The sequence below is a fragment of the Schistocerca nitens genome, chromosome 7 (assembly GCF_023898315.1).
Source record: "Schistocerca nitens isolate TAMUIC-IGC-003100 chromosome 7, iqSchNite1.1, whole genome shotgun sequence".
Taxonomy (NCBI): domain Eukaryota; kingdom Metazoa; phylum Arthropoda; class Insecta; order Orthoptera; family Acrididae; genus Schistocerca; species Schistocerca nitens.
In genome coordinates, this window is record NC_064620.1 from 357,619,701 (window position 1) to 357,642,922 (window position 23,222).

A 23,222-nucleotide genomic window follows, 5' to 3' on the forward strand; every position below is an offset into this window, starting at 1 on the left:
TGCGGTCGAGAGGGCATTGGCAGCATATGATTGCGAGTCTGTCTTTGGCCTCTCTCCTGATATGCGTGCTTGATCCAGCACCTTCTGTCGATCTCCATGCTACATCTTTGTCGACTGGTGTGCTGGCTCAGCTTACGCCAGCACTGTCCTCCCCCCCTGAAATGCTGCACTGTTGTCATGTACGGAGGTTGTGATCAACAATGTGGATGGATGCCTGACGCTGGACGTAGAGATGAGTCAGGAGCCATGACTGTGGAGGACGGCGTACTCCCGACGGTGCTCTGCTATCTGGCTTATGAGGCAACAGGAACATCCTTTGGAAAACTGCGGCCAGGTCAAATGTCCAGGCCTGAGGGCGTGTTGTGGAGTGGTGACGACGATGGTGATGGTGGGTCCAGGTCCATTGAGTCGGCAAGCAGGGACGCTCCTCCTGGGGCGCCCTGGTGGCACCAGTGGGCACCTGCGAAGGCTGCGTGGTCCCTTGAGGTCATGAATCTGGTGGAAGAAAAGCAGCAGAATCACGGGGCAAGCTACATGAACAAATTTGGTTCTGGTGGCGGCACTGCAGACTGTCGGGACCAGCAATCAAATACATAAAAGAGCCAATGTGTTTTTGGATCATGCCTCTTTCCCAGCACTAGCAGTTGCCATAAACCCTGAAAAGAACAAGATTGCGCTGTGCAAAGCGATACTTGTGGACTGTTAGCAGTGCCGGATGCTTAGGTGAGTGTAGCAGCACCCAATGGCAGCTGCCATGCAGAAGTTCTGCTGGTGATGGTCCATCTTGAGGGTGAAACAGAGCACTCGTTACGTGACAAATGCCATTTTGTTCACAAAACTTGTTCAGAACCACATGGAGTGAACTGTGGTCCGTTGTCTAACACAAGTTCTTCTGGCAAACCATGTACGCAAAATATGGAGGACAAAGCTTGAATGGTGCTACGTGATGTGGAAGAAGCCATAAGTACTGCAAATGGGAACTTGCTAACAAAGTCTACCACTATGAGCCAACAACTGTTCCAAAATGGTCCTGCAAAGTCAGTGTGCAGTCATTGCCATGGCAATTGAATCTTAGGCCAAACTGCGAGTGTCTGTGGTGGAGTAGATTGGTTTTCTGTGCATGCAACACACTGTGTTTTTTGAATTCTGCTTCTGACAACACTCGAAAGAGAGTACACAAATTGGCATTGTGTTTCTCTGGTGTACGACCTGAGATGACATCATCATCAAGGTAGTTTGAACAAAAGGGCAGTTTAGCAGTCAGCTGTTCCACGTAATGTTGAAAATTGGCAGGTGTGGAAGCACTGCCGAAGGGCAAAGGCAAATACTTGTGAACAGTCCTAAATGTGTATTTACGAACACTTCCTGTGATTCTTCATCCAAAGGTATTTGCAAGTAGGTATCACACAAATCTATCTTAGAAAAGTAACTTCCTGTCCATGAGTTTCTCAGGGCGAGGTAATGGTAAGTGTCAACTACTGTCTGTGGGTTGACTATAGACTTGAAGTCAACACAAATGCGAATGTGACCAGACGGCTTAGGCAACAAAACGAGAGGACTTGCCCATTGACCATCTTGAATGGGAGCAATTACCCTAATATCTTGCAGTTCTTTCAATTCACTGGCTACTTTGTCTGTTAAAGCAATTGGAATGCGATGGGCCCAGAAAAACTTGTGCTGTGCATTGTCTTTCAGTGTAACATGCACTACAAAGTTATTAGCTTTTCCCATTCCTTCCGAAAATAGTTCACGAAATTCTTTAAGCAAGTTAGCGACATTGTCTTTTGGTGCAAAAACCGATACTGAAAGTGCATTTTCTTGGATGCTAAGTCAAAACAAAAAGGTATCTAAACCAAATATGTTCTCACTGTCTCTCGATTTCAGCACAGTAAAATTCACTGTCCTAGTGTGAGATTTGTAAGTGGCAGGCAACTACACTGCCCAAGCCCTGGAATTTCCTGTTTGTTGTAAGCGGTGAGGTGCTTGCTAGATTTAGAAAAGCGTGGTGAACCTAACTGTTCATATATGTCACAATTATGCAAAGTTACTGAGGCACCTGTGTCCAACTGAAAGTTCACACGATGGCCAGCAATTCTTAATGAGACAGATTGTTTGTTAGAATATCATTGCATAGCATGTGGGCGAGGAGGCGGCACAACCTTAATCTTACCTTTGACAGAACCCGTTGTAGGTTTTGGAAACACAGCGTTCACTGCATCTGCATGAGCAAAATTGGTGTTTTTGTGCCATTGCCAAAAAACTGCTTGGACACTGTCTTTTTTTCCTAACATGTAACATGTTGCAGTCCTGTCTTTTATGGCAAGCAAAACATCTATGGCTGGACTTCACTAAGTTCACAGGCCTGTTTATATATCTACATGGCTGTCCATGTGGCTGTGTACACACTCATTGTTGTGGCTGCTTGGGGCAGTCGCGAGCAAGGGGCGACTCAACCCGTCAATTCGGGGCCTAGTCAAATTTATCAGCCGCTATGGTGCCCGAATCGTATTGCTCTAAAATTTGCAATACTTGAGGAAGTGATGGATCAGAGTACTTTAGGATCTGTTCCTGTATTCTACTATCTGGAACATTGAATATTACATCATCATGTATCATGAGAGCACTGTAAAAGTTGCCACAACTGTACCTAAATTTACATTTCCTAGTCTTGCCTGTTAGTTCTTTGTACCACTGGTGGTACGTCTGTTCCGGCTTTTTCTGCTGGTGAATGAACTGATATCTGGCTACAGCTACTTGGACTTGCTGGTCATAATATTGAGTTAATGCAGTGATTACTTGGTCATAGCAGAGTTTGTCGCGTTTGTATTAACCTGAACACCGGGGGTCCCACAATCGAAAGAACGTACTGTAGCTTTAGAGTATCTTGAGCATGATGAACTTGACAATCGAAAGAAAGTATTGTAGCTTTACAGTACCTTGAACACGATGAACTTCACAATGTGCTTGGAACTGTGTCAGGTATTCGAACCAGTCCTCTTCTGTGTTATTAAATTTCCGGAACGTTGCTATGTTGGTTTGCAGCACTTCTTGGGCTTGTTGGTTGGTTTGTTGTGCGACACAACTAGTGCAGCCATTAGTTGTTGTACCGTCGTCAGCAAAGTAGCAATTTATTGGTTCTGCAACTGAAAAGCTTGTGTTAGATCCATCACATTAGCCGTCTGCAGCCGAGGTGTGGGGGCAGGGGGTGGAGGGGGTGGGGAATTCATGGTTTACACAGAATTTATGGTTTATACAAATACGTTGTAGCAAAAAGCAAGCAAAGTCTCCGAAAAGAGAAATTTGATTATTTCTGCATGGTTTCCGTCCTGGAATCCATGCAAGAGTACAACAACAAATTAGGAAATAGAAAAACTATCACCCCTGCATGTTAAAATACAAGAGAAGCAAGGAAAATCTTCGCCCAAGTTGATTAACTTCGATCACTACTGAATTATCCTCATCACCACTGTAGTGTCCTTTACCATAGGAAGCAAGGGAGAGGATGTTGTTTGGTGGCCAGTATCCTCTTTCTACAACACAACTGCACATGTGGATTAACAAGGTTCTTTATTTACAAGAACAGGAAGTTACTTATCAGAGTCCTTGTGTTGTGGTACAAGCTCTTCTGTAATAGCCCACGTTAGCCTCACTGCTGGTGAAGTAAAAGTCCCGCTATAAACACTAATCTGGTCGCTTTCGTAACCTGTTACTAAGTAGGGCCACTCTGCAAGTGAATGACAAACGCCAAGTAGACTGAGTCAGTCAGTGACTGAGTGATTGAGTCAGTGACTGAGTGATCCAGTGCCTACTACCGATCTTCTTGCTACGTCTTTGCTGACTGGTGTGCTGGCAACAGCTTACACCAGCACATTTTGTGTTTTCAGTGGTTACATGAGCAAGCAAGAACTGATTCTCTAGCTGCGCACTCCATAAAACTGGCCTCTGTTGCTAGAACGGTAGCGGCTTAACCATGACGTGGTTGATAACTGTGCTTGTAGGCAAGTCGGCAGTCAGTTGCTGGTCTTGCATAGCGAAGTTATGGTTGTGAAGTATGTCGAAGACATGTGGTGTGGTTGATGTGAATTTTGTGTATTTAGCACATAACGTGCTACGGTATGAGATATTGGCTAAGTTGGATATCAAGACGGGGGCACCAAAATGTGGGTTTAAACAGATTTACTTCGTTGCAATATTAAACACCATAACTGCAGCTAGTTATTTCAACTGTAAATGAACAACAACAGAATACTTATAAAAGCAAAGAATTAATGTACATTGGAAATTATATATTATGATCACTTCAAACTCTTACACAATCCCAATGTTTTCGTAGACTACTGAATCATTCACGATTGTTGACCTCTGTTTGCCTTACTTACGCTTTGAATTGTAAGTTCAACAGTTTGTGGGGTAAATTTTTGGTCCTATTAGGAATTTGGTTTCTGTTAACATGTCAGCGCGCTGTGCCAGCATCCTAACTGAGTTATTTGGTAATCTAAGTGGAAGAGCTGAGCTATAAGGTTCAAGACCTTAACATGTGCAGTATTGTCATAACTGCTAATATCACAGATCTTCAGAGTACATTTACTGTCTTTTGTTTTATGGTACATACAGTGTTATTGTACTTATTCCCATATTAGTTAAGCTGTTATTTTGTATTTTCCTCCCTTCTTAAAGATACACAATTTAGAAGCTTTGTCTTGAGAATTGGCATGCAAGGAGAAGATGTTAAAGGAACTGCACTTGCAGAAAGAGAGGTTCCTAGTCATGACTATTTTAACTCTCTTTTTAAAATTTTTCTTTTTAATGTGTGTGTGAACTTTGGTTGTTGATATGTAAAACCACTTTATATGTTTGACATTTTTGTCACTTTTGTATATTCAATATGTTTCAGAGAGTGAGAGCATGGCATATTGCCAGACAGTATCCTTGTCACAGATGTGGTTTACTGTTCACCAAATCCTCCAGTCTGAATAGACACTTGTTAATGCTACACGTTCCTGCGTACAGGTTAGTTTACTACAGAATGTTGACTTTTTCCAAACTCTTTAAACTTGTAGCAGAATTAGTACTCACTGTAAAGATGACACATTGAGTTGCAGACAGGCACAGTGAAAACACTGTTACACCCTGAGCTTGTGGTGAAAGCATTCTTGAGGAAAGAAAAGCAAACACATACACAATCACATTGAATGTGTGTATGTTTTCTTTTCTGAAGAAGGCTTTGGCCAAAAGCTCACTCTGTAACAGTCTTTTCATTGTGCCTGTCTGCTACTAAGTGTGTTACCTTTACAGTAAGTTGCAAATACTTATTAAATCTGTGATTGCTCATGCTGTAGTTGATGGTCCATCTGTTTTTGTAGGATGTAATTTGAATTTTGTTTGGATGTTAATTATAAGTTTTCTCATGGTAATGGTTGGTTTACAGTAGCTTTTGTTAGATGACATAGTGGTGTAAGTAACGTTCCAGGTTTTGAGAGGTTTTCTGAAAGTGATGTTATTGCTTATTGCACTTATCATGTTGGGGAACAAACTAATAAGGATTCTCACGATGAGCAGCAATCTATCCTTTTCATAATATTGTTGATGTTCCAACCTGGACTTTCCGTTGTTTGTAGCAGAATTAATTAGTTACAGTTTTAATGAGGAAATCGTATCTGAAAATGTACTAAATGTGTAATTTCCAAGTGCAACGAATATTTTTTGTTAAATATTATCACAGTACCTTAAAATTGGAGGCTTCTCCCTACGCAAGATTTTTACTGGATTATTGTTTCTTCAACCGAAATTTACATTTGGAAAATATTTTAACAGTATTATTCCATCAACCAAAAACAAATAATATACCATACTCTTTTTGTGTTTAAAAGTTCCATTCCAATTAGGGAAAAACTATTGGCACAGATGCTGTGCTCTGTCCAGTAGACAGTTACTCTGAAAGCTGTACTGTTTCTATTCAGTGGAAGCATTCCAGTTGCCAACTGTCTTATCATTTAAAGGTAAACAAGCAAATGTTATCATGTCTGAATAATACTACCATGCTAGGCATTATGAGGAACTGCAATTAAAATTATAATACAGATGAACAGAAACTACTTCAGTGTGGTCTCAACAGTCTTCTTATAAAAGTACTTACCACCACCTTATCAGCAGCAAAGGGCTATAGAGTTTACTAGAATTCATATCTTTAATTGGATTAGCTCCAAGTGGTAATAATAATTCTTAAAGTCAGAATACCTGACAGAGATGTAGACCTGTTTCCATTTAAAACACCATTTGATTTTCCTAACATGCTTATTCATTCTCTCCTTCTACTCTTTTTAAACAATACTACTTTCCTTCAAGGCAATACTTACAGACTTCACCAGCAAGCAAATCATGCTGTGGGTGTTTGAGTATCTCCATAGTTCATGAAGTATTTGTTAGGGTTGCCAGTCTCACTTCACCCTCAAAACTCTCTGAGGCAGGGGCTATCACTCTGGTGAATTTTCTTGGGTCCTCTGAATACTTCAGTCTTGATCAATGGCTCCTCCTTTGTACTGAAGAAATGTGGGGAGATTATCAGGTGGACAAACTTGGCCACAATGAAACATTGAAAACTCTTAAGAAAACAAAATTTATAAACTAACTGCAGCAATTGAATCAAATGAATAAAATGTAAATACAAAATAATAATATTATTAAAAAGTTAGTTGCATTTATTTCCAATGAAGGCCTTGTTGCCTGAATGCTCAATTTCTGACAGTCCTTTTGTTGTGGCTATCTGTCTCTCACCAACTTTGCTATAAGGTGAGTAGCAACTATCCTTTTCATAATATTGTTACATTCCATCCTGGATTTTCCATTTTAATCTATAAATTAACCTTTATTTACTTTAAAATGACTGGATTGCATATCCAGTTTGCAAAATACAGTCAAGTTTTCATCACACTAATGAACACAACTCCAGTGCTATAAATTTATTCAAGTTGTAGCATGGCCCCCTCCAATCTACAATTAAAAAATCTGCCATTCAATTCTCTGTTACTAACCTCTTTATGGCACACATCCTATCAGACCCAGCTAATACAAAAGAAATGCTTAAATATTTTACCATTGTGTAGGACAGCTATTCAGTGCCCAAGCCTGCACACATTCACTGCATCCCCAATGCCTGCTATCTCACTTGCATCCAGAGGCAACTGCAGTTTTTGTCGTAGTTCTGGGTGCCTTTGTTTTTTTGTTGGTGTCCTCCCCCTTCCCTCCTCTCCTATGTCAAATATCTGCTTTTCATTTCCACTGTAAAACCACCTGTCTGTCTGTCTTGGGCTTATTAATACAAATTTTCTAGGACTGGTGTACACATTCTCCTGGCATCTCTTGTTTAGCACCTTTTGCATGTAATATTTTCACAGTGCTGGAAACACACATACTTCAGTAAATGTATTACCGTGGCTACCTCGTTGGCTGAGGTGGCCGAGTGGTTCTAGGCGCTACAGTCTGGAACCGCGCGACCGCTACGGTCGCAGGTTCGAATCCTGCCTCAGGCATGGATGTGTGTGATGTCCTTAGGTTAGTTTGGTTTAAGTAGTTCTAAGTTCTAGGGGACTGATGACCTCAGAAGTTAAATCCCATAGTGCTCAGAGCCATTTGAACCATTTTTTGGCTACCTCTTATCGGGTCATAGCTCACAGGAACTTACTATGTTATTACACAAAGTTGGTTGGAGCATCCTTAAGCCCTGTTGCCCAAATTATCTTGTTAGTCCCTTTGACTTTCTCACGACAGTGACTACTTGCAGAGGATACCCATGCCATTCTCTTTCCACTGCCCTTTGACCATTTTCTACAGAATGCCTGGGGTACAAGGCGCTTAGTGTCTAATACAGTAAACTACGAAGTTAAAAATGGTGTATGAGTTTTTGTGTATTGTTGATGTTATAGTATGACGAAAATTATGCATACCATTCCTACAGCATCTCTAACATGAGATTGTTGTCTTCATTTTTATTTGACAGTCTTCATTTTTATTTGACACTTAGGGAGATTTTTTGATGTTTTTGTTAGATGATGCACACAAACCATCATTGGCATAAAAAAAGTAGATTTAAATTAGAGTTCACTTGTATTGTTTCTAAAACTGTATTCTTATTTCCTAACTAAGCAGCAATTTTTACAATAAAAAAGAAGTAACTGACTTGGTAAAGAGTACATAATGTTTCATTCCCCCCCCCCTCTCCCTCCGTGTGTGTGTGTGTGTGTGTGTGTGTGTGTGTGTGTGTGCAGGCAGGCGGGTGCGCGCTCGTCCGTGCATATCACTTTTTCATCTTCATTACTGTGAAACAAATCTCTTCTGCTGCAAGCTCTTTGTTTTTCATATTTTTAGAGGTGATAGTGGAGGCCAAAACAAGAAAAAGAATTGTCCTGTAAACATAGGCTCTAAAGTGCTTACCTTAACAGCTGTGAACAATTGTTCATCTTCACTACTGTGAAGCACATCTACTAAACAAGTGCTTGTAGCTCTTGAGATATGCATTTTAGAGCCCATATATACTAGAGTTTTTGTTTTGAATTAATGTCCCTGTTGTATTGCTGAATATTGACCATTCCTCGTGGGACACACTATATAAAACCGGATAAAATACATGCAAACAGGCAGTTTTGTTATTTTAAGGTGGCAACACAGCCCTTTCTTTGTTTATGTTAACTTCCGTTTTTCAGACACTTTTATGTAGCCTCTGGTGTATTATTGTCCACCATTCAGTTATACACTAATATGCATTTAAATAAACTGTGTACAGATAGACTTATTATCAAGCTTTATTTACTGCATCTGATTAGAGGGTATGGGCCCAGGTGCACAAGCCTTTTTTAGGTAGTTTTTTGGTGGTGTCACAAGCAAAAGCAAATTTGATGTTAACATTGTGATGTTGGTGTGCTGTGATGGAACAGTCTATGCACCAGTGCTTGAAGTTGTCTGGAGAGGAGAGTTGGGCGGTGTGGAAATTCCAAATGGAGGTGATATGCAGAGGAAAGGCTTTTTAGATATTGTCAGTGGCACCGCTATTAATTACCTGAAGGAGAAAACAAGTGACGGAAAAAGTAGAGGAAATTATTGTGACGCAGATGGAGATCGCACCACTTGCTCGTTTACTGTTGTGTACAATGTCAGCTGACTTGTAGGCTGAATTGAAGATTGGGCATGAGAAAGAGCCCGCACTGAGCATTCACCTACTTCAACAAAAGTATTTCTTACTCCATTTTTGTGATGACTTGGTGGTTACAGTTGTTAAAAATGGAAGAAATCAACACTAAATTGAAGGAAGTGTATGAACCACTTTAAGAGAAAATTGTAGTAACCAAGGCATTTATGTCATTGCTAGAGAAATATAAACATTTCTGTTCAGCATGGGAGTCCGTCCTCTTTGAGAACGACACACTTAACAAGTTAACTTCAGGGTTGCTCATTGAGGAAGGGAGAGAGAATCAGTCTGTTCAGCAGGAGGTAGCTTTGGTCAGTGTAGGCAGACAGGAAAAAAATTACTTGTAATTTTTGTGGTAAATAGGACCATTTGGCAAAGGACTGTAAAAATAAGGCTCAAGAGAGAAATGAGAAGCTGCAATTATTATAAGAAAAGAGGTCATTTGAGGTTATATTGCAGATTGTTGAAGTCCAAGAAAAGCAAGAAAGCTCAGGATGTAAATGCCTTTATGTGCATGAGTCAATAAGTTGACCTAGAAGATTATTGGTTCATAGATACAGGTGCTAGTGAGCATATATGTAATAAAAGAGAATAGTAAGAAACTTGACAGTGTGCAAAGCTCAGTTAAAGTTACTGTCAGTGATGGCAAACATGGCGTGATTAGGCAAAATACTGTGGAACTGTATGCATGCAACAGGGCTAAACTTTACAAAACAGTACTCGGTTGAGTGCTTTTTGTGCCTGAAGTGTAATTCAGTGAGTTTTTCATAGAAACTGTATTCAACAAAAGGTGTGTGTTTAGTGTCAAACAAGGAAAGTGGATTTTTGAACAGTAAAGGTGAATTTCGTGCATTATCCAGATATATCAGTAAAGTGTATCTTGCTTTAACGGAACACAATCAGAACTGTCAATGGTTACTTTGACATGTGTAGATAAAATGCAGTATGTGGTTGATGGTAATAACACAAGTGACTTTTCATTGGTCAGTACTGATAGTGTGTATGCGTTGACGAACTTTGGTCTAGTAAATTTGTTTAAATATGTTGAAAATGTGAATTTTTGGCATAAAGAAATGTGATTTCAGCGCATTGCACATGTGAGCTATTGTCACATAAAGGAGAGTACTTCGTTGACGACTTTGTCATTTGATAAGAATGTTTGGCAGGAAAACAACATTGTTAGCCTTTCCCTGTCAGTTCGTTATGATCTATTGCCCTGCTTGAATTGGTTCATGCAGATATCTATGGGCCTGTGGAGATGCATTCACTTGGAAGAGCAAGCTAGTTTTTACCTTTGAAGGATGACTAATCGTTAACACAAAGTATTCTTCATGAAACAAATGATAAAGTTAACGGTTTGGTCAAGAACTTTATTACAAAACCTGAGAGAGAAGCTGGTCAAAAAATTGCTTAGGATTTGTAAGAAGTGATTTTGAGTATTGTGTATGTAAAGACCAAAAATAGCAATAAAAAGTACTTATTTGTTTACATTGAAGATCTGCTGATAGTGTCAACTTCAGAGAGTGAAACTGTCAATTTGAAGTTGTTATGAAATGGTAACTTTAAAATGGTATTATCAAAAGGATATTTCCTACTCGCCATATAGTGGAGATTCTGAGTCGCAAATAGGCACAATAAAAAGACTGTTGGAAATTGTGTTTTCAGCCAACAAGCCTTCTTTGGAATTAGACAACTTCGGAATTAGAGAACACACACACACACACACACACACACACACACACACACAGAGAGAGAGAGAGAGAGAGAGAGAGAGAGAGAACACCTCAACTCACACACACACACATGACCATAGTCTCTCGCAGCTGAAGCCAGACACATCTCCACTATATGGTGAGTAGCAACTATATTGTTTCATTCCGCCCTGGATTTTCTATTGTTTTACTTTAAAATCAAGGGTTTAGGTCTTGTTAGGTACTGTTTGCGAATGAATGCAGTTCAAAATTTGAGAGAGGAAATTATTACTTTTTGTCAAACTACCTACCTTAAAAAAAGGAAAATCCAGGATGTAATGTAATAATATTAGAGAAGGAAAGTGGCTACTCACCATGTAGTGGAGATGCTGAGATGCAATAGTCACAACAAAAATATTCACACAATTAAAGCTTTCAGCCATTAAGGCCTTTGTCAGCAATACACACACACACACACACACACACACACACACACAAATGCAACTTTCACACATGTCTGCAGTCTCAGACAGCTGAAACCACACTGTAGTGCGTGTGTGTTTGTGTGTGTATTGCTGACAAAGGCCTTAATGGCTGAAAGCTGTAATTGTGTGAATCTTTTTATTGTGCCTATCATGACTCGGCATCTCCGCTATATGGTGAGTAGCAACTTTACTTCTCTAATATTATTACATTCCATCCTGGATTTTCCTTTAATTTAATACACATACCTTTGGAGTCAGTAGCCACAAATTTCAACATGTCACTTGCTTATTCCTATTATGGCTTTATATTTATTGCTCTTTTTTTTCCTCGATTGTCCAAAAAATCAGAATCAGTTAAATGCAAATTATTGTTTCCTCTACACCCTGTGTTTCTCATTGTAACCATTTACTAACACTGTAGTATTTAAACAGGATTTACTAAAGTTCTTTTTTAATGCCTATAATGTACATCAGTTGAATTTGAAGTCTGAGAATAATTTTTTGTATCCATAAATCACAGTATGGAAGGGATTGACAATTTCTTTTCCAGACGAGCATGCCGCCGCCGTCGTGTGAAGCGCCTCCAGCGACGTAGAGTAGCATCGCGCAAATCTAGACCAAAAAGACGTTCTCGTAGCATTTTGTGCAACAAGTATGTATGTTCATAAGTGACTTGCCCATATATTATTGTAAACTGTGAAAATATTATTTTACTGCTCCTTTACATTTAACACTAGAAGGACCATACCGGTCAATGTGCCCAGTGAGCATTGTTAAACATTTAATAAATAGTGTACATTTTAATGTAGGGGCCTTATATTTAATTACTTTTAATATACTTTGGTGATTCACAGTTTCTGTAAAAGGCAAACATTGATTACAAAAATGGACAAATTATAGACATTTTTACCTTAGGGGACTGTAGCCCATCATTTTGACTCTTGAGATATTTTTTACATTTCATGTATCTAAAAGCACAACAGTGGATTTTTACATCCACCTAGGTTATTTTATTTCATCGTTGTGATCTCATTCTCTCTCTTCCTTTCCATTTTACTTTATTTAGTGGAAGAGTGGACATACATTAATTGCTGTTCTATGTCAATACGATGTTGTGCTCTGCAGAAGTTCAGCACTGCTCATTGTTATGGCGTGTTGATGTTTTCATTCAGATGGAGAGTTACAGGATTACTTGAGCAGTTCAACTCGGGAAGGTTCTGAAGGAGAAGATATTTTTGAATGTGATGAGTTGGATGATAAAGATGACACAGAATATCATCATCACGAAACAGAACAGGACAAATCATCAGAGTTGGAAGATTAGTATTCATAAGCTGTACAACAGTATGCAAATAACCCAGTGCTTATAGGTTCAATTTGAGTGGTTCTACAAATTCCTACTCACAGCTGGGGAAGCAGATGGAAAGAATTGCGTCCATCGAGAGAAGCTGGAAGTGAAGAGACTGCAGCCGATGTAACAATGTGGACTTCAATTGCACAGGGCTGTGCACCTGGTAAATTAGGGTGTCACAATGTGTTGGTGGAAACTCCATTGCAAACACATGTAATGCTAAGAAATTTATAATCAGAGGGAGCTACTTGAGTGCATGGTCAGTGTTGATAGACAGTAATATTCTACAAAACATAAAAACCTTTACAGGAATAATAGCCCAATAAGTTCTCCAGGATAACTCGTGGGTATTTGATACTGGAAGCTGCCACTTTTTCTTGCACTGTGGGAAGAAATAAGTTCATAGAAGACATGAAATTCTTAAAATTTGATGACGAGAACAGTTGGGCTGTAAGACTCAAGAATGATAGTTTTGTAGCAGCTACCCCAATGTGGAATCCTCTTGCACACAACTGTATCCGGAAGTATGAACTGGTGTGTCTATAACCATAGATGTGCAGCTCTGTCCATGCAAAGCTCACTGCTGCTATATCCAGTACATGAGTAATAAATCAGATAAATTTGGTTTGAAATTCTGGTTTGCAGCAGATGCCAGTAGTAAATACGTGGTGATTGGTTTCCATATATGGGTAAATAAAGTGAAAGGCCCACTAACATAGCTGTTGCAGAGCATGTTGCTACATGTCTTCTGCAACATTACATGTCGAGAGGAAGAAGTGTAACATATTACAATTTCTTCAGTCAAACATCTTGCAGAGCAGTTGAAGTGGGAGAACACAACCAGGTGGGTACACTGAAGAAAACAGAAAGACAAGTTCTTACTTCAACAAAGTCTAATACTGGATCTTTGTATGGTACTGTCTTTTATGAATCTGGTGACACTTCATATTAGGGGAAGACCAAGGAAAATGTTCTGCTACTGAGCTCAATGCAGTGGACTAAAATACACAAAAGACACTCTCTGAAAATGTGTCTACAATTCCACTAAATTTGGAGTTGATATTCTGGGCCAGATGTCTTATCTGGACACTGTCAAGTTTGGCTGATGCAGATGCAGATGACATTTGCGTATATTTTCAGTGTGCTAAACCTTGCTGGAGTCAGTGCCTGGATCCTTTACCGAAAGACAACAGGAGAATCAGTTATACAGTGGGGTTTTTTTCATATTAGCATATGAACTCTCCTCTGCTTATGTACAATCTTGGAAAGGGCCTGCTCATACATTTATCACAACCACTGGTACAGAAGACATGCCAGATAGGAGGATACAAAAGTTCAGACAGAATTAAATATCTGTGTGTGCAGTGCAAGAAATTCATTTGTGACTCATGAGCTGGAAGTGGTCAGTATGTGTGTGCAAATTATTTTGAGAAAAACAATGGCTTTGACTGAAAAATCTCAGATAGAGAAAGAAAAGTTATTTTTGAGTGCAGGCTTTCTCGGCGAATTTCATATATGAAGTCTTCACAGGTTGTCAGCCGAGTAGCATCGTCGTCTCGTAGCAACGTTTCGATGGAATGCGTCTCCATCATCTTCAGGCGAAGTGACTTCGCCTGAAGATGATGGAGACGCATTCCATTGAAACGTGGATATGAGACGACGATGCTACTCGGCAGACTTCATATATAAAAAACAGTTATTTTCTTGTAATTGCCACAGTAACTTGTCAGTTTTTCTGTCTATTTTCTGAAAAATAGAAGTTTATGGCATGTATGGGGCTTTGACTGAGAACAAGTCTTAGAGATAAAAATGTTATTTTCTAATTATATGCTTATTTGCATATGTAAATTTAATTTCAAAGTTTAGTTTCAATAAATATTGTGTTTACAACATATTCTTTACTTTGTTCCTCTTTTTCTTTAATTCAGTATAGTTTCTATAGAAAAATTTAAGCATAACACTTTGGTAGGGTAAGCATAATGCACAAATGACATTTTAAGACATCATAATGAATTAATTTATCAAGTGTAACTGATACATAGAAAGAAAAACACCTCCAGTCAAAATGACCGGTTAGTGGTCCTTTTAGGTAGATCTGTAATGCTGACTGACCTAGTATTAAGACATCTGAAATTGATCTACTTAACCCTCCCATTACCAAGCTTTTTCACACCTGTTTTACCAAGCAGGGTATTTGGACTACCCCAAAAGAGTTTTGTGTTTTATTGTAATATTTGTTCTCAGATTTCGTTATTTCCATTGAATGGGTTTATTTAGTATTGATAAACAGCTTTTCAGGTTATTAGATTTAATCAGATCACAGATACAAAGTACAAAAAAAAATTATATCTTTCACTAAATTCAGTACTCAACGAACAGAAAGTTAATAATCTATGTACATCAACAGTCACCGCAGTAAAATAACACAAGACTTTTTTTCAACATTTCAGTCAAGTACATTTTTGCACTGCATGCCCTTCACAGTAAGAGTTTCTTCTCCGTGTATATTACAAGCAGGTTTCTTGCACATTACACAACAGAATCTTGTTTTCCAATCTTCGTTTCTCTTGCAATCTTGACATCGTTGTGGCATTGGTAACTTGGAACATTGGGTCTGGATCACTGCTGTAGGAATTGTAATACCACAAGCTTTCAGTGCATCTTGTACATCTTTATGAAGACCATTGACATTTTTGGCTCTTTCTTCCATGTTGCCTTTGCTGAGTCCATATGATGAAGAGTTTATGTTGGCTTCGGTTATTCTCCTGCCAATCAGGAAATCTTTGAGTGTACAGAATATATGCATTGAGTGCTGCAATATCTATCATTTCTATGAAGATTCTTAGTGGCCACTGCCTCGTTCCTCTAACACAATTGTATTCTCTTGTCATTTTGTCCCCATTATCTACAGCACCTTTGGTTTTGTTGTAGTGCAGAATGATTTCGGGTTTGTGTTCACTTTCTTCACCATTCACTTGTCTGTCATTATGCTGAGTAGAGAGTAGTATTACTGCCTTTCCCTTCTTTGGAACATAGGAAACTAGGGTTAAGTCATTTGTGAAACCAAACATTGAAGAGTGAACTTCTCTCTTTCTGTGTGGCAAGAATTCCTTCGGAATCTCTTTCTTATTGGAACGCAAGGTACCAACCAATGTCGTGTTTCGTTTTAGTAGTTCAGTAGCCAATGGAAAACTGGTGAAAAAATTATCAGTTGTTACACCATGACCGTTCTTCAGAAATGGTTCCATCAGATCCAAAACAACACTCTGTCCTTAATTCACTTCCCGAGTGTTGTCCACCATTCCTGTGTAAATTTGGATCCATAATAAGTAAGATGTCTTCACATCAGCACAAATCCAAATTTTAATTGCATACTTGCCAGGCTTGCTCTTCATATAAACCCTAAAACGGCACTTTCCTTGGTACGTTGCTAACCGTTCATCAGTAGTCACGTATTCATAAGGATAGAAGTTCTTGCACAAGTTAGATTGAAATTTGTCGAACACTACCCTGATAGCTTGTAGCTTGAACTTGGTTTCTTCAATTCTCTGTGCTCTTGTGTGTCTGTTGTCAAATCGCAAGAATTCCAGTATAGACAAAAATCGGTTTCTTGACATGGCAGCAGAAAAGAATGGTTGCCGAAAGGCAACATTACCTCCCCATAGATCGGAAGCACTTGTGTAATGTCCTATTAGAATTGCTAATACAGCATACACTTTAGTTGCATACACTCGCACACACGCACACATCCATCCGCACATACACAGACACAAGCAGACATTGAAAATGTCTTTCGTCTTTCCCTCTCCTTCCCTCTTTCCTAATGAGGCAACAGTTTGTTGCGAAAGCTTGAATTTCGTGTGTATGTTTGTGTTTGCAGCTTTACTGTATGGTTAAATGATGATGACGTCCTCTTAGGTAAAATATTCTGGAGGTAAAAAAGTCCCCCATTGGGATCTCCGGGCGGGGACTACTCAGGAAGACGTCTGTGGATCGGAGTGTGGAATGTCAGATGCCTTAATCGGGCAGGTAGGTTAGAAAACTTAAAAAGGGAAATGGATTGGTTAAATTTAGATATACTGGGAATTAGTGAAGTTCGGTGGAAGGAGGAATAAGACTTCTGGTCAGGTGAATATAAGGTAATAAATACAAAATCGGATAGGGGTAATGCAGGAGTAGGTGTAATAATGAATAAAAAATAGGAGCGTGGGTAAGCTACTACGAACAGCATAGTGAACCCATTATTGTAACAAAGATAGACAAGAAGCCCACGCCTACCACAGTAGTACAAGTTTATATGCCAACTAGCTCAGTAGATGATAAAGAGATTGAAGAAATGTTTGATGAGATAAAAGAAGTTATTCAGATAGTGAAAGGAGAGGGAAATTTGATAGTCATGGGGGACTCAAATCCAATAGTAGGAAAAGGAAGAGAAGGAAAAGTAGTTGGTGAATATGGAATGGGTGTAAGGAATGAAAGAGGAAGCCGTATGGTAGAATATTGCATAGAACATAACTTAATCATAGCTAACACTTGGTTTAAGGATCACAAAAGAAGGTTGTATATGTGAAAGAGTCCTGGAGTCACTGGAAGGTTTCAGATAGATTATATAATGGTAAGACAGAGATTTAATAACCAGGTTTTAAATTTTAAGACATTTCCAGGGGCAGATGTGGACTCCGTCCGCATCTATTGGTTATGAACTGTGTATTAAAATTGAAGAAATTGCAAAAATGTGGGAATTTAAACTATGCAGAAAACCACACACATGCAAACTATAATTCACATTGTGTATTTGTGAAATACCACTGAAAGTACCAGAGGTTGTAGAGAGTTTCAGAGAGAGCATTAGGGAACGATTGACAAGAATGGAGGAAAGAAAAACGGTAGAAGAATGGATAGCTTTGAGAGATGAAATAGTGAAGGCAGCAGAGGATCAAGTAGGTAAAAAGACGAGGGCTACTAGAAATCCTTGGGTAACAGAAGATATACTGAATTTAATTGATGAAAGGAGAAAATATAAAAATGCATTAAATGAAGCAGGAAAAAAGGAATACAAACATCTCAAAAAGAGATGACAGGAAATGCAAAATGGCTAATGCAAAATGGCTAAGCAGGGATGGCTACAGGGCAAATGTAAGGATGTGAAGTCATATATCGCTAGGGGTTAAAGAGATACTGCCTACAGGAAAATTAGAGTCCTTTGGAGAAAAAAGAACCACTTGTATGAATATCAAGAGCTCAGATGGAAAACCAGTTCTTAGCAAAGAAAGGAAAGCAGAACAGTGTATGGAGTATATAGAGGGTCTATGCAAGAGCATTGTACTTGTGGGCAGTACTATAGAAATGGAAGAAATGTAGATGATGATGAAATGGGAGATATGATACTGCGTGCAGAGGTTTACAGAGCACTGAAAGACCTGAGTCGAAACAAAGCCCTGGGAGTAGACAACATTCCATTAGAACTACTGATAGCCTTTGGAGAGCCAGCCCTTACAGAATTCTACCATCTGGGCAGCGAGATGTATGAGACAGGCGAAATACCCTCAGACTTCAAGAAGAATATAGTAATTCCAATCCCAAAGAAAGCAGGTGTTGACAGATGTGAAAATTACCGAACTATCAGTTTAATACGTCACAGCTGCAAAATACTAACACAAATTCTTTACAAACGAATGGAAAAACTGGTATAAGCGAACCTCGGGAAAGATCTGTTTGGATTCCGTATAAATGTTTGAACACGTGAGGCAATACTGACCCTATGACTTATCTTAGAAGATAGATTAAGGAAAGGCAAACCTACATTTCTAGCATTTGTAGACTTAGAGAAAGCTTTTTGACAATGTTGGCTGGAATACTCTAATTCAAATTCTGAAGGTGGCAGGGGTCAAATACAGGGAGCGAAAGGCTATTTACAATTTATACAGAAAGCAGATGGCAGTTATAAGAGTCGAGGGGCATGAAAGGGAAGCAGTGGTTGAGAAGGGTGTGAGACAGAGTTGTAGCCTATCTCCGATGTTATTCAATCTGTGTATTGAGCAAGCAGTAAAGGAAACATCAGAAAAATTTGGAGCAGGAATTAAAATCCACGGAGAAGAAATAAAAACTGTGAGGTTCGCCGTTGCCATTGTAATTCTGTCAGAGACAGCAAAGAACCTGGAAGAGCAGTTGAATGGAATGGATATTGTCTTGAAATGAGGATATAAGATGAACAAAAGCAAAGCAATGATAATGGAATGTAGTTGAATTGAATCAGGTGATGCTGAGGGAATTAGATTAGGAAATGAGAGTCTTAAAGCAGTAAATGAGTTTTGCTATTTGAGAGCAAAGGTGGTCAAAGTAGAGAGGATATAAAATGTAGACTGGCAAAGGCAAGGAAAGCATTTCTGGAGAAGAGAAGTTTGTTAACATCAAGTATTGATTTAAGTGTCAGGAAGTCATTTCTGAAAGTATTTGTATGGAGTGTACCCATGTATGGAAGTGAAACATGGACGATAAACAGTCTAGACAAGAAGAGAATAGAAGCTTTCGAAATGTGGTGCTACAAAAGAATATTGAAAATTAGATGAGTAGATTTGTAACTAATTAGGAGGTACTGAATAGAATTGGGGAGAAGAGGAATTTGTGGCATGACTTGACTAGAAGAAGGGATCATTTGGTAGGACATGTTCTGAGGCGGCGCAGAGGGTAAAAATTGTATAGGAGACCAAGGCATGAATACGCTAAACAGATTCAAAAGGATGTAGGTTGCAGTAGTTACTGGGAGATGAAGTAGCTTGCACAGGACATATTAGCATGGAGAGCTGCATCAAACCAGTCTCTGGACTAAAGACCACAACAACAACAGCAACAACAACAATAACAATAATCAATGTTTTTGGAAAGCCTGCACCTCTCATTCATTATTTAAATAATGAAACGCTGCTCCAGTTACACATTTTTTTAAAGCTTAGTATGATTTGTTTTGAGAATTTATTCTCATTGTCGATTCCAAATATTTACGTAAGTATTTTTTGTGGCGTTTGCATACGTTCTGTGTCTCCTGCATGGCAGTAATCTTTTTGAGGTTATTGGATACTAGGCCGCCTCAGCCATGCAGGAAACCACACACATGCAAACTGTCGTTCACATTGTGTATTTGTGAAACACCACAAAAAATATTTACTTAAAATATTGCACTTGACAATGAGAATAAATTCTCGAAACACATCTTGCTAACCGTGAAAACATATGTAACTAGTGCTGTACTTAAACCAAAAACATTAGAGGTTTTGAGCAATGCAAAGCTTGCAAAGATGTCAACTAGCACTACAAGTGCTGTGATAAAATGTGCTAAATATGGTTCGACAAAGGTGTCAAGACGATCACAACAATCACGAAGCTGCTTGTGCGCAGTAGAATGAACCTCGTTACTTCCATCAGCAACCATGCCGAATAGAGATTGGTGGCGGCAGGAGACATGGCATGAATTGTTTAGCCCTTTACTGGTTCAGATGTGCTGTGTAGAGGACCCGGTGTCAAGAAACTTAACCGCGTGAAGTTTTTAAATGCTTTTTGACAGCCAACACCATGCCAGCATTATTTTATGTCAGTGATTTCAGTTTTTTCTCCATAAACATTTATTCATAAAGCATAAATTGTGGGAAAATTATAAATATGTTAATGCATAAATTGGGTGCAAGTTAACATCATGAATATAGAAAATTTGATAGGAATGATAAAAAAAATGTTGTAAATGGTGGGAAAACGTTAATTCCATGAACATAAAATAGAGATTAAACTGTATTAGAGGATTGAGTAATAAGGTAGGAGAGCTTCTTGTCTGTTTGGAAAATTTAGAGAACTCTGAAAAGATACCCTATGCATATCTGAACATCATATAACCACTTGGTCAGATAAGTTACATATAAAAGGTTACACTTTAGCAGCTTACTCATGCAGAATTAATATGAGAAAGAAAAATAGTCCATTTTCAATTGTAACTGCATAAAAATCCTCACTGGGAAATCTTGAACTGCTTATTAGAAATCAGGATTCCTTACTGTGGTATCTATCAGACAGCAGCAAGCAGTTCATAGTCTGTTGTGTCTTAAGTGAAGATTTTATAAAGAATTCTCATAAGAAAAATTATCTGGAAACCTTACTTGGATCCTACAGTTGATCTCATTAATTAACTACTTAGCATGAGTGGATAAAGACAGTAGAACCCCAACTAATAATGTTTTCTTTGGTGAAGCTCAAAGCAAGAGAAGTGTGGGCTTTGCCGTAGGTTCGTGAGTAGTGGATTGCGGTGTGAGACTTGTTCGAAGTATTTTCACTCGGGGGTGGGGGGGGGGGGGAATGCAGTGGGGAAGCCAGTGGGCATTCTGGTGAGATCCTCTCCTGGAATTGCAGGTTATGTAGCAAGAGTAAGTTGATAGAGGAGCAGGAGCGTAAGATCTGTGCCCTCCAGGTGCAGTTGAAAAACGCACAGGAGGAGCTAGATAGGATGAGGAGGGAGAAGGGGGTTGGGGAATGGGAGCTGGCTGTTGGCAAGAGATCTGTTAGGAGAAGGAGATTTTCAGATAGTTTTACTATTGGTGTTTGTAATAGATATGACCAACTGTCAGAGTCTAATGGAGAGGAATCTCTAGTAGCTGTAGATGTAGGAAGTATGCAGCAGACCTCAGCAGTTACGGTGGCTAGGACAGTTGCAAAGTCGAAGAGAAAGAAGAAGGTTCTGCTGTTAGGTAGTTCTCATGGTAGAGGCGTAGGCCAGCAGTTGCAGGAAGTGTTTGGGAGTGAGTACCAGGTCACTAGCATTGTGAAGCCTAATGCAGGATTGGCTCAGGTGACTGTTAACATAGGGGGGTTATGTAGGGATTTTACTAAAGAGAATCAGGTAGTGATTGTGGGTGGGGCTGGTAATAGTATTGACAGGGATGGGGAGTATGACATAGATGGTGACCTGGAAAAGATAGCCACTCAGACTGGCAACACGAATGTGCATTTCGTGGAACTGTTTCAGCGTCACGATCGGCCTCATCTTAATACAGCCGTCAGGCCTAATAACATGAGACTTGGGGGTGCGCTGATGACAGAAGGCATGAGTCACATTTCAGTGGTGTCGATGGAGTCTATCAGCAGGACGGGTTTCACTAGACATGGCCTGCACCTCAACAGGTATGGAAAGGGGAGGTTGGCAAAGCTTATAGGTGATAGCATAGGTGGGGGTGGTGGGATCACTCATGGGAAAATTCCGGTAGTTGTGGGTGTTAGAGCTGTACCTTTTTTAGATTGAAGTCAGCTGATAGGTATTCCTGCTTAAGGGAAGTCTTTCTAACAAAGAAACCACTTTCGACAAAGCTTAGGTAACCCATTAATGAGGGAATTGGTATATTTCATCAAAATATACAAGGTATTAGAGATAAAGTTAGTGAACTGCTTATAGATGTTGACTCTGAAATTATTGGTATATCTGAACACTTCTTAAATAAGGAGATAATTCAGAGGCTTCCTTTACCAGGATACAGGTTGGCTGGCATCTTTTCTAGGAGCTCTTTGCGGTGTGGGGGAGTAGCCATGTATGTGAAAAACGGTATCCCATTTGAGTCAATTGATGTTTCAAAGGATTGCACTGAGAAGGTGTTTGAATGTTGTGCAGGTGTGGTTAAATTTAGTGGAGCTAAACTTCTTACTGTTGTTATTTATATATCCCCAGACTCCTATTTCAATACATTTTTGCTAAAGCTAGAGGAGGTTCTTGGTTCACTTTATAGGAAATACAAAAAGTTAGTTATATGTGGTGACTTCAATATTAATTGTATAAGTGATTGTGCAAGGAAAAGGATGCTGGTAGACCTCCTTAATTCATATAATCTTATGCAAACCGTATTCTTTCCAACGAGAGTGCAAGGGAACAGTAGAACAACCATAGACAATATTTTTGTTCATTCCTCATTACTAGAAGGGCATTCTGTTAGCAAAAAGGTGAATGGCCTTTCAGATCATGATGCAAAAATTTTAAGTCTAAAAGATTCTTGTGATGCAACACATGTTAAATATAGTTACCAACTTTTTAGGAAAGCTGATCCAGTTGCTGTAGAGACTTTTGTAAACCTTATCAAGGAACAAGAGTGGAAAGATGTTTATAGTGCTGATACAGTAGACGATAAATATAATGCTTTCCTCAAGACTTTTCTCGTGCTCTTTGAAAGTTGTTTGAAAGTTGCTTTCCGTTAGAATGTTCAAAACAGGGTACTAGCACAAACAGGCAGCCTGGGTGGCTGACTAAAGGGATAAGAATATCTTGTAGAACAAAGTGGCAGTTATATCAAAACGTTAGAAACAGTCACAATCTAAATCCAGCAGCCCATTACAAACAGTATTATAAGGTGCTTAAAAAAGTTATTAGGAAGGCAAAAAGTATGTGGTATGCAGATAGAATAGCTAAGTCTCAGGATAAAATTAAAACCATATGGTCAGTCGTAAAGGAAGTGGCTGGTCTGCAGAGACAGGTCGAGGATATAGAATCA

The 23,222-nt window shown here is 39.2% G+C and overlaps 1 protein-coding gene across 4 annotated transcripts in view; it reads left to right on the top strand.

The window, feature by feature from the left end:
• LOC126194770 (PR domain zinc finger protein 10-like) overlaps positions 1 to 23,222 on the top strand; it is a 208,324-nt gene that overhangs the window by 79,367 nt on the left and 105,735 nt on the right. For all 4 annotated transcript variants that reach the window (XM_049933056.1, XM_049933055.1, XM_049933057.1 and 1 more), the window contains 2 exons: positions 4,895 to 5,010; positions 11,908 to 12,009. In XM_049933056.1, coding sequence (XP_049789013.1) covers positions 4,895 to 5,010; positions 11,908 to 12,009 — 218 coding nt within the window. The remainder of the gene's footprint in view (positions 1 to 4,894; positions 5,011 to 11,907; positions 12,010 to 23,222) is intronic.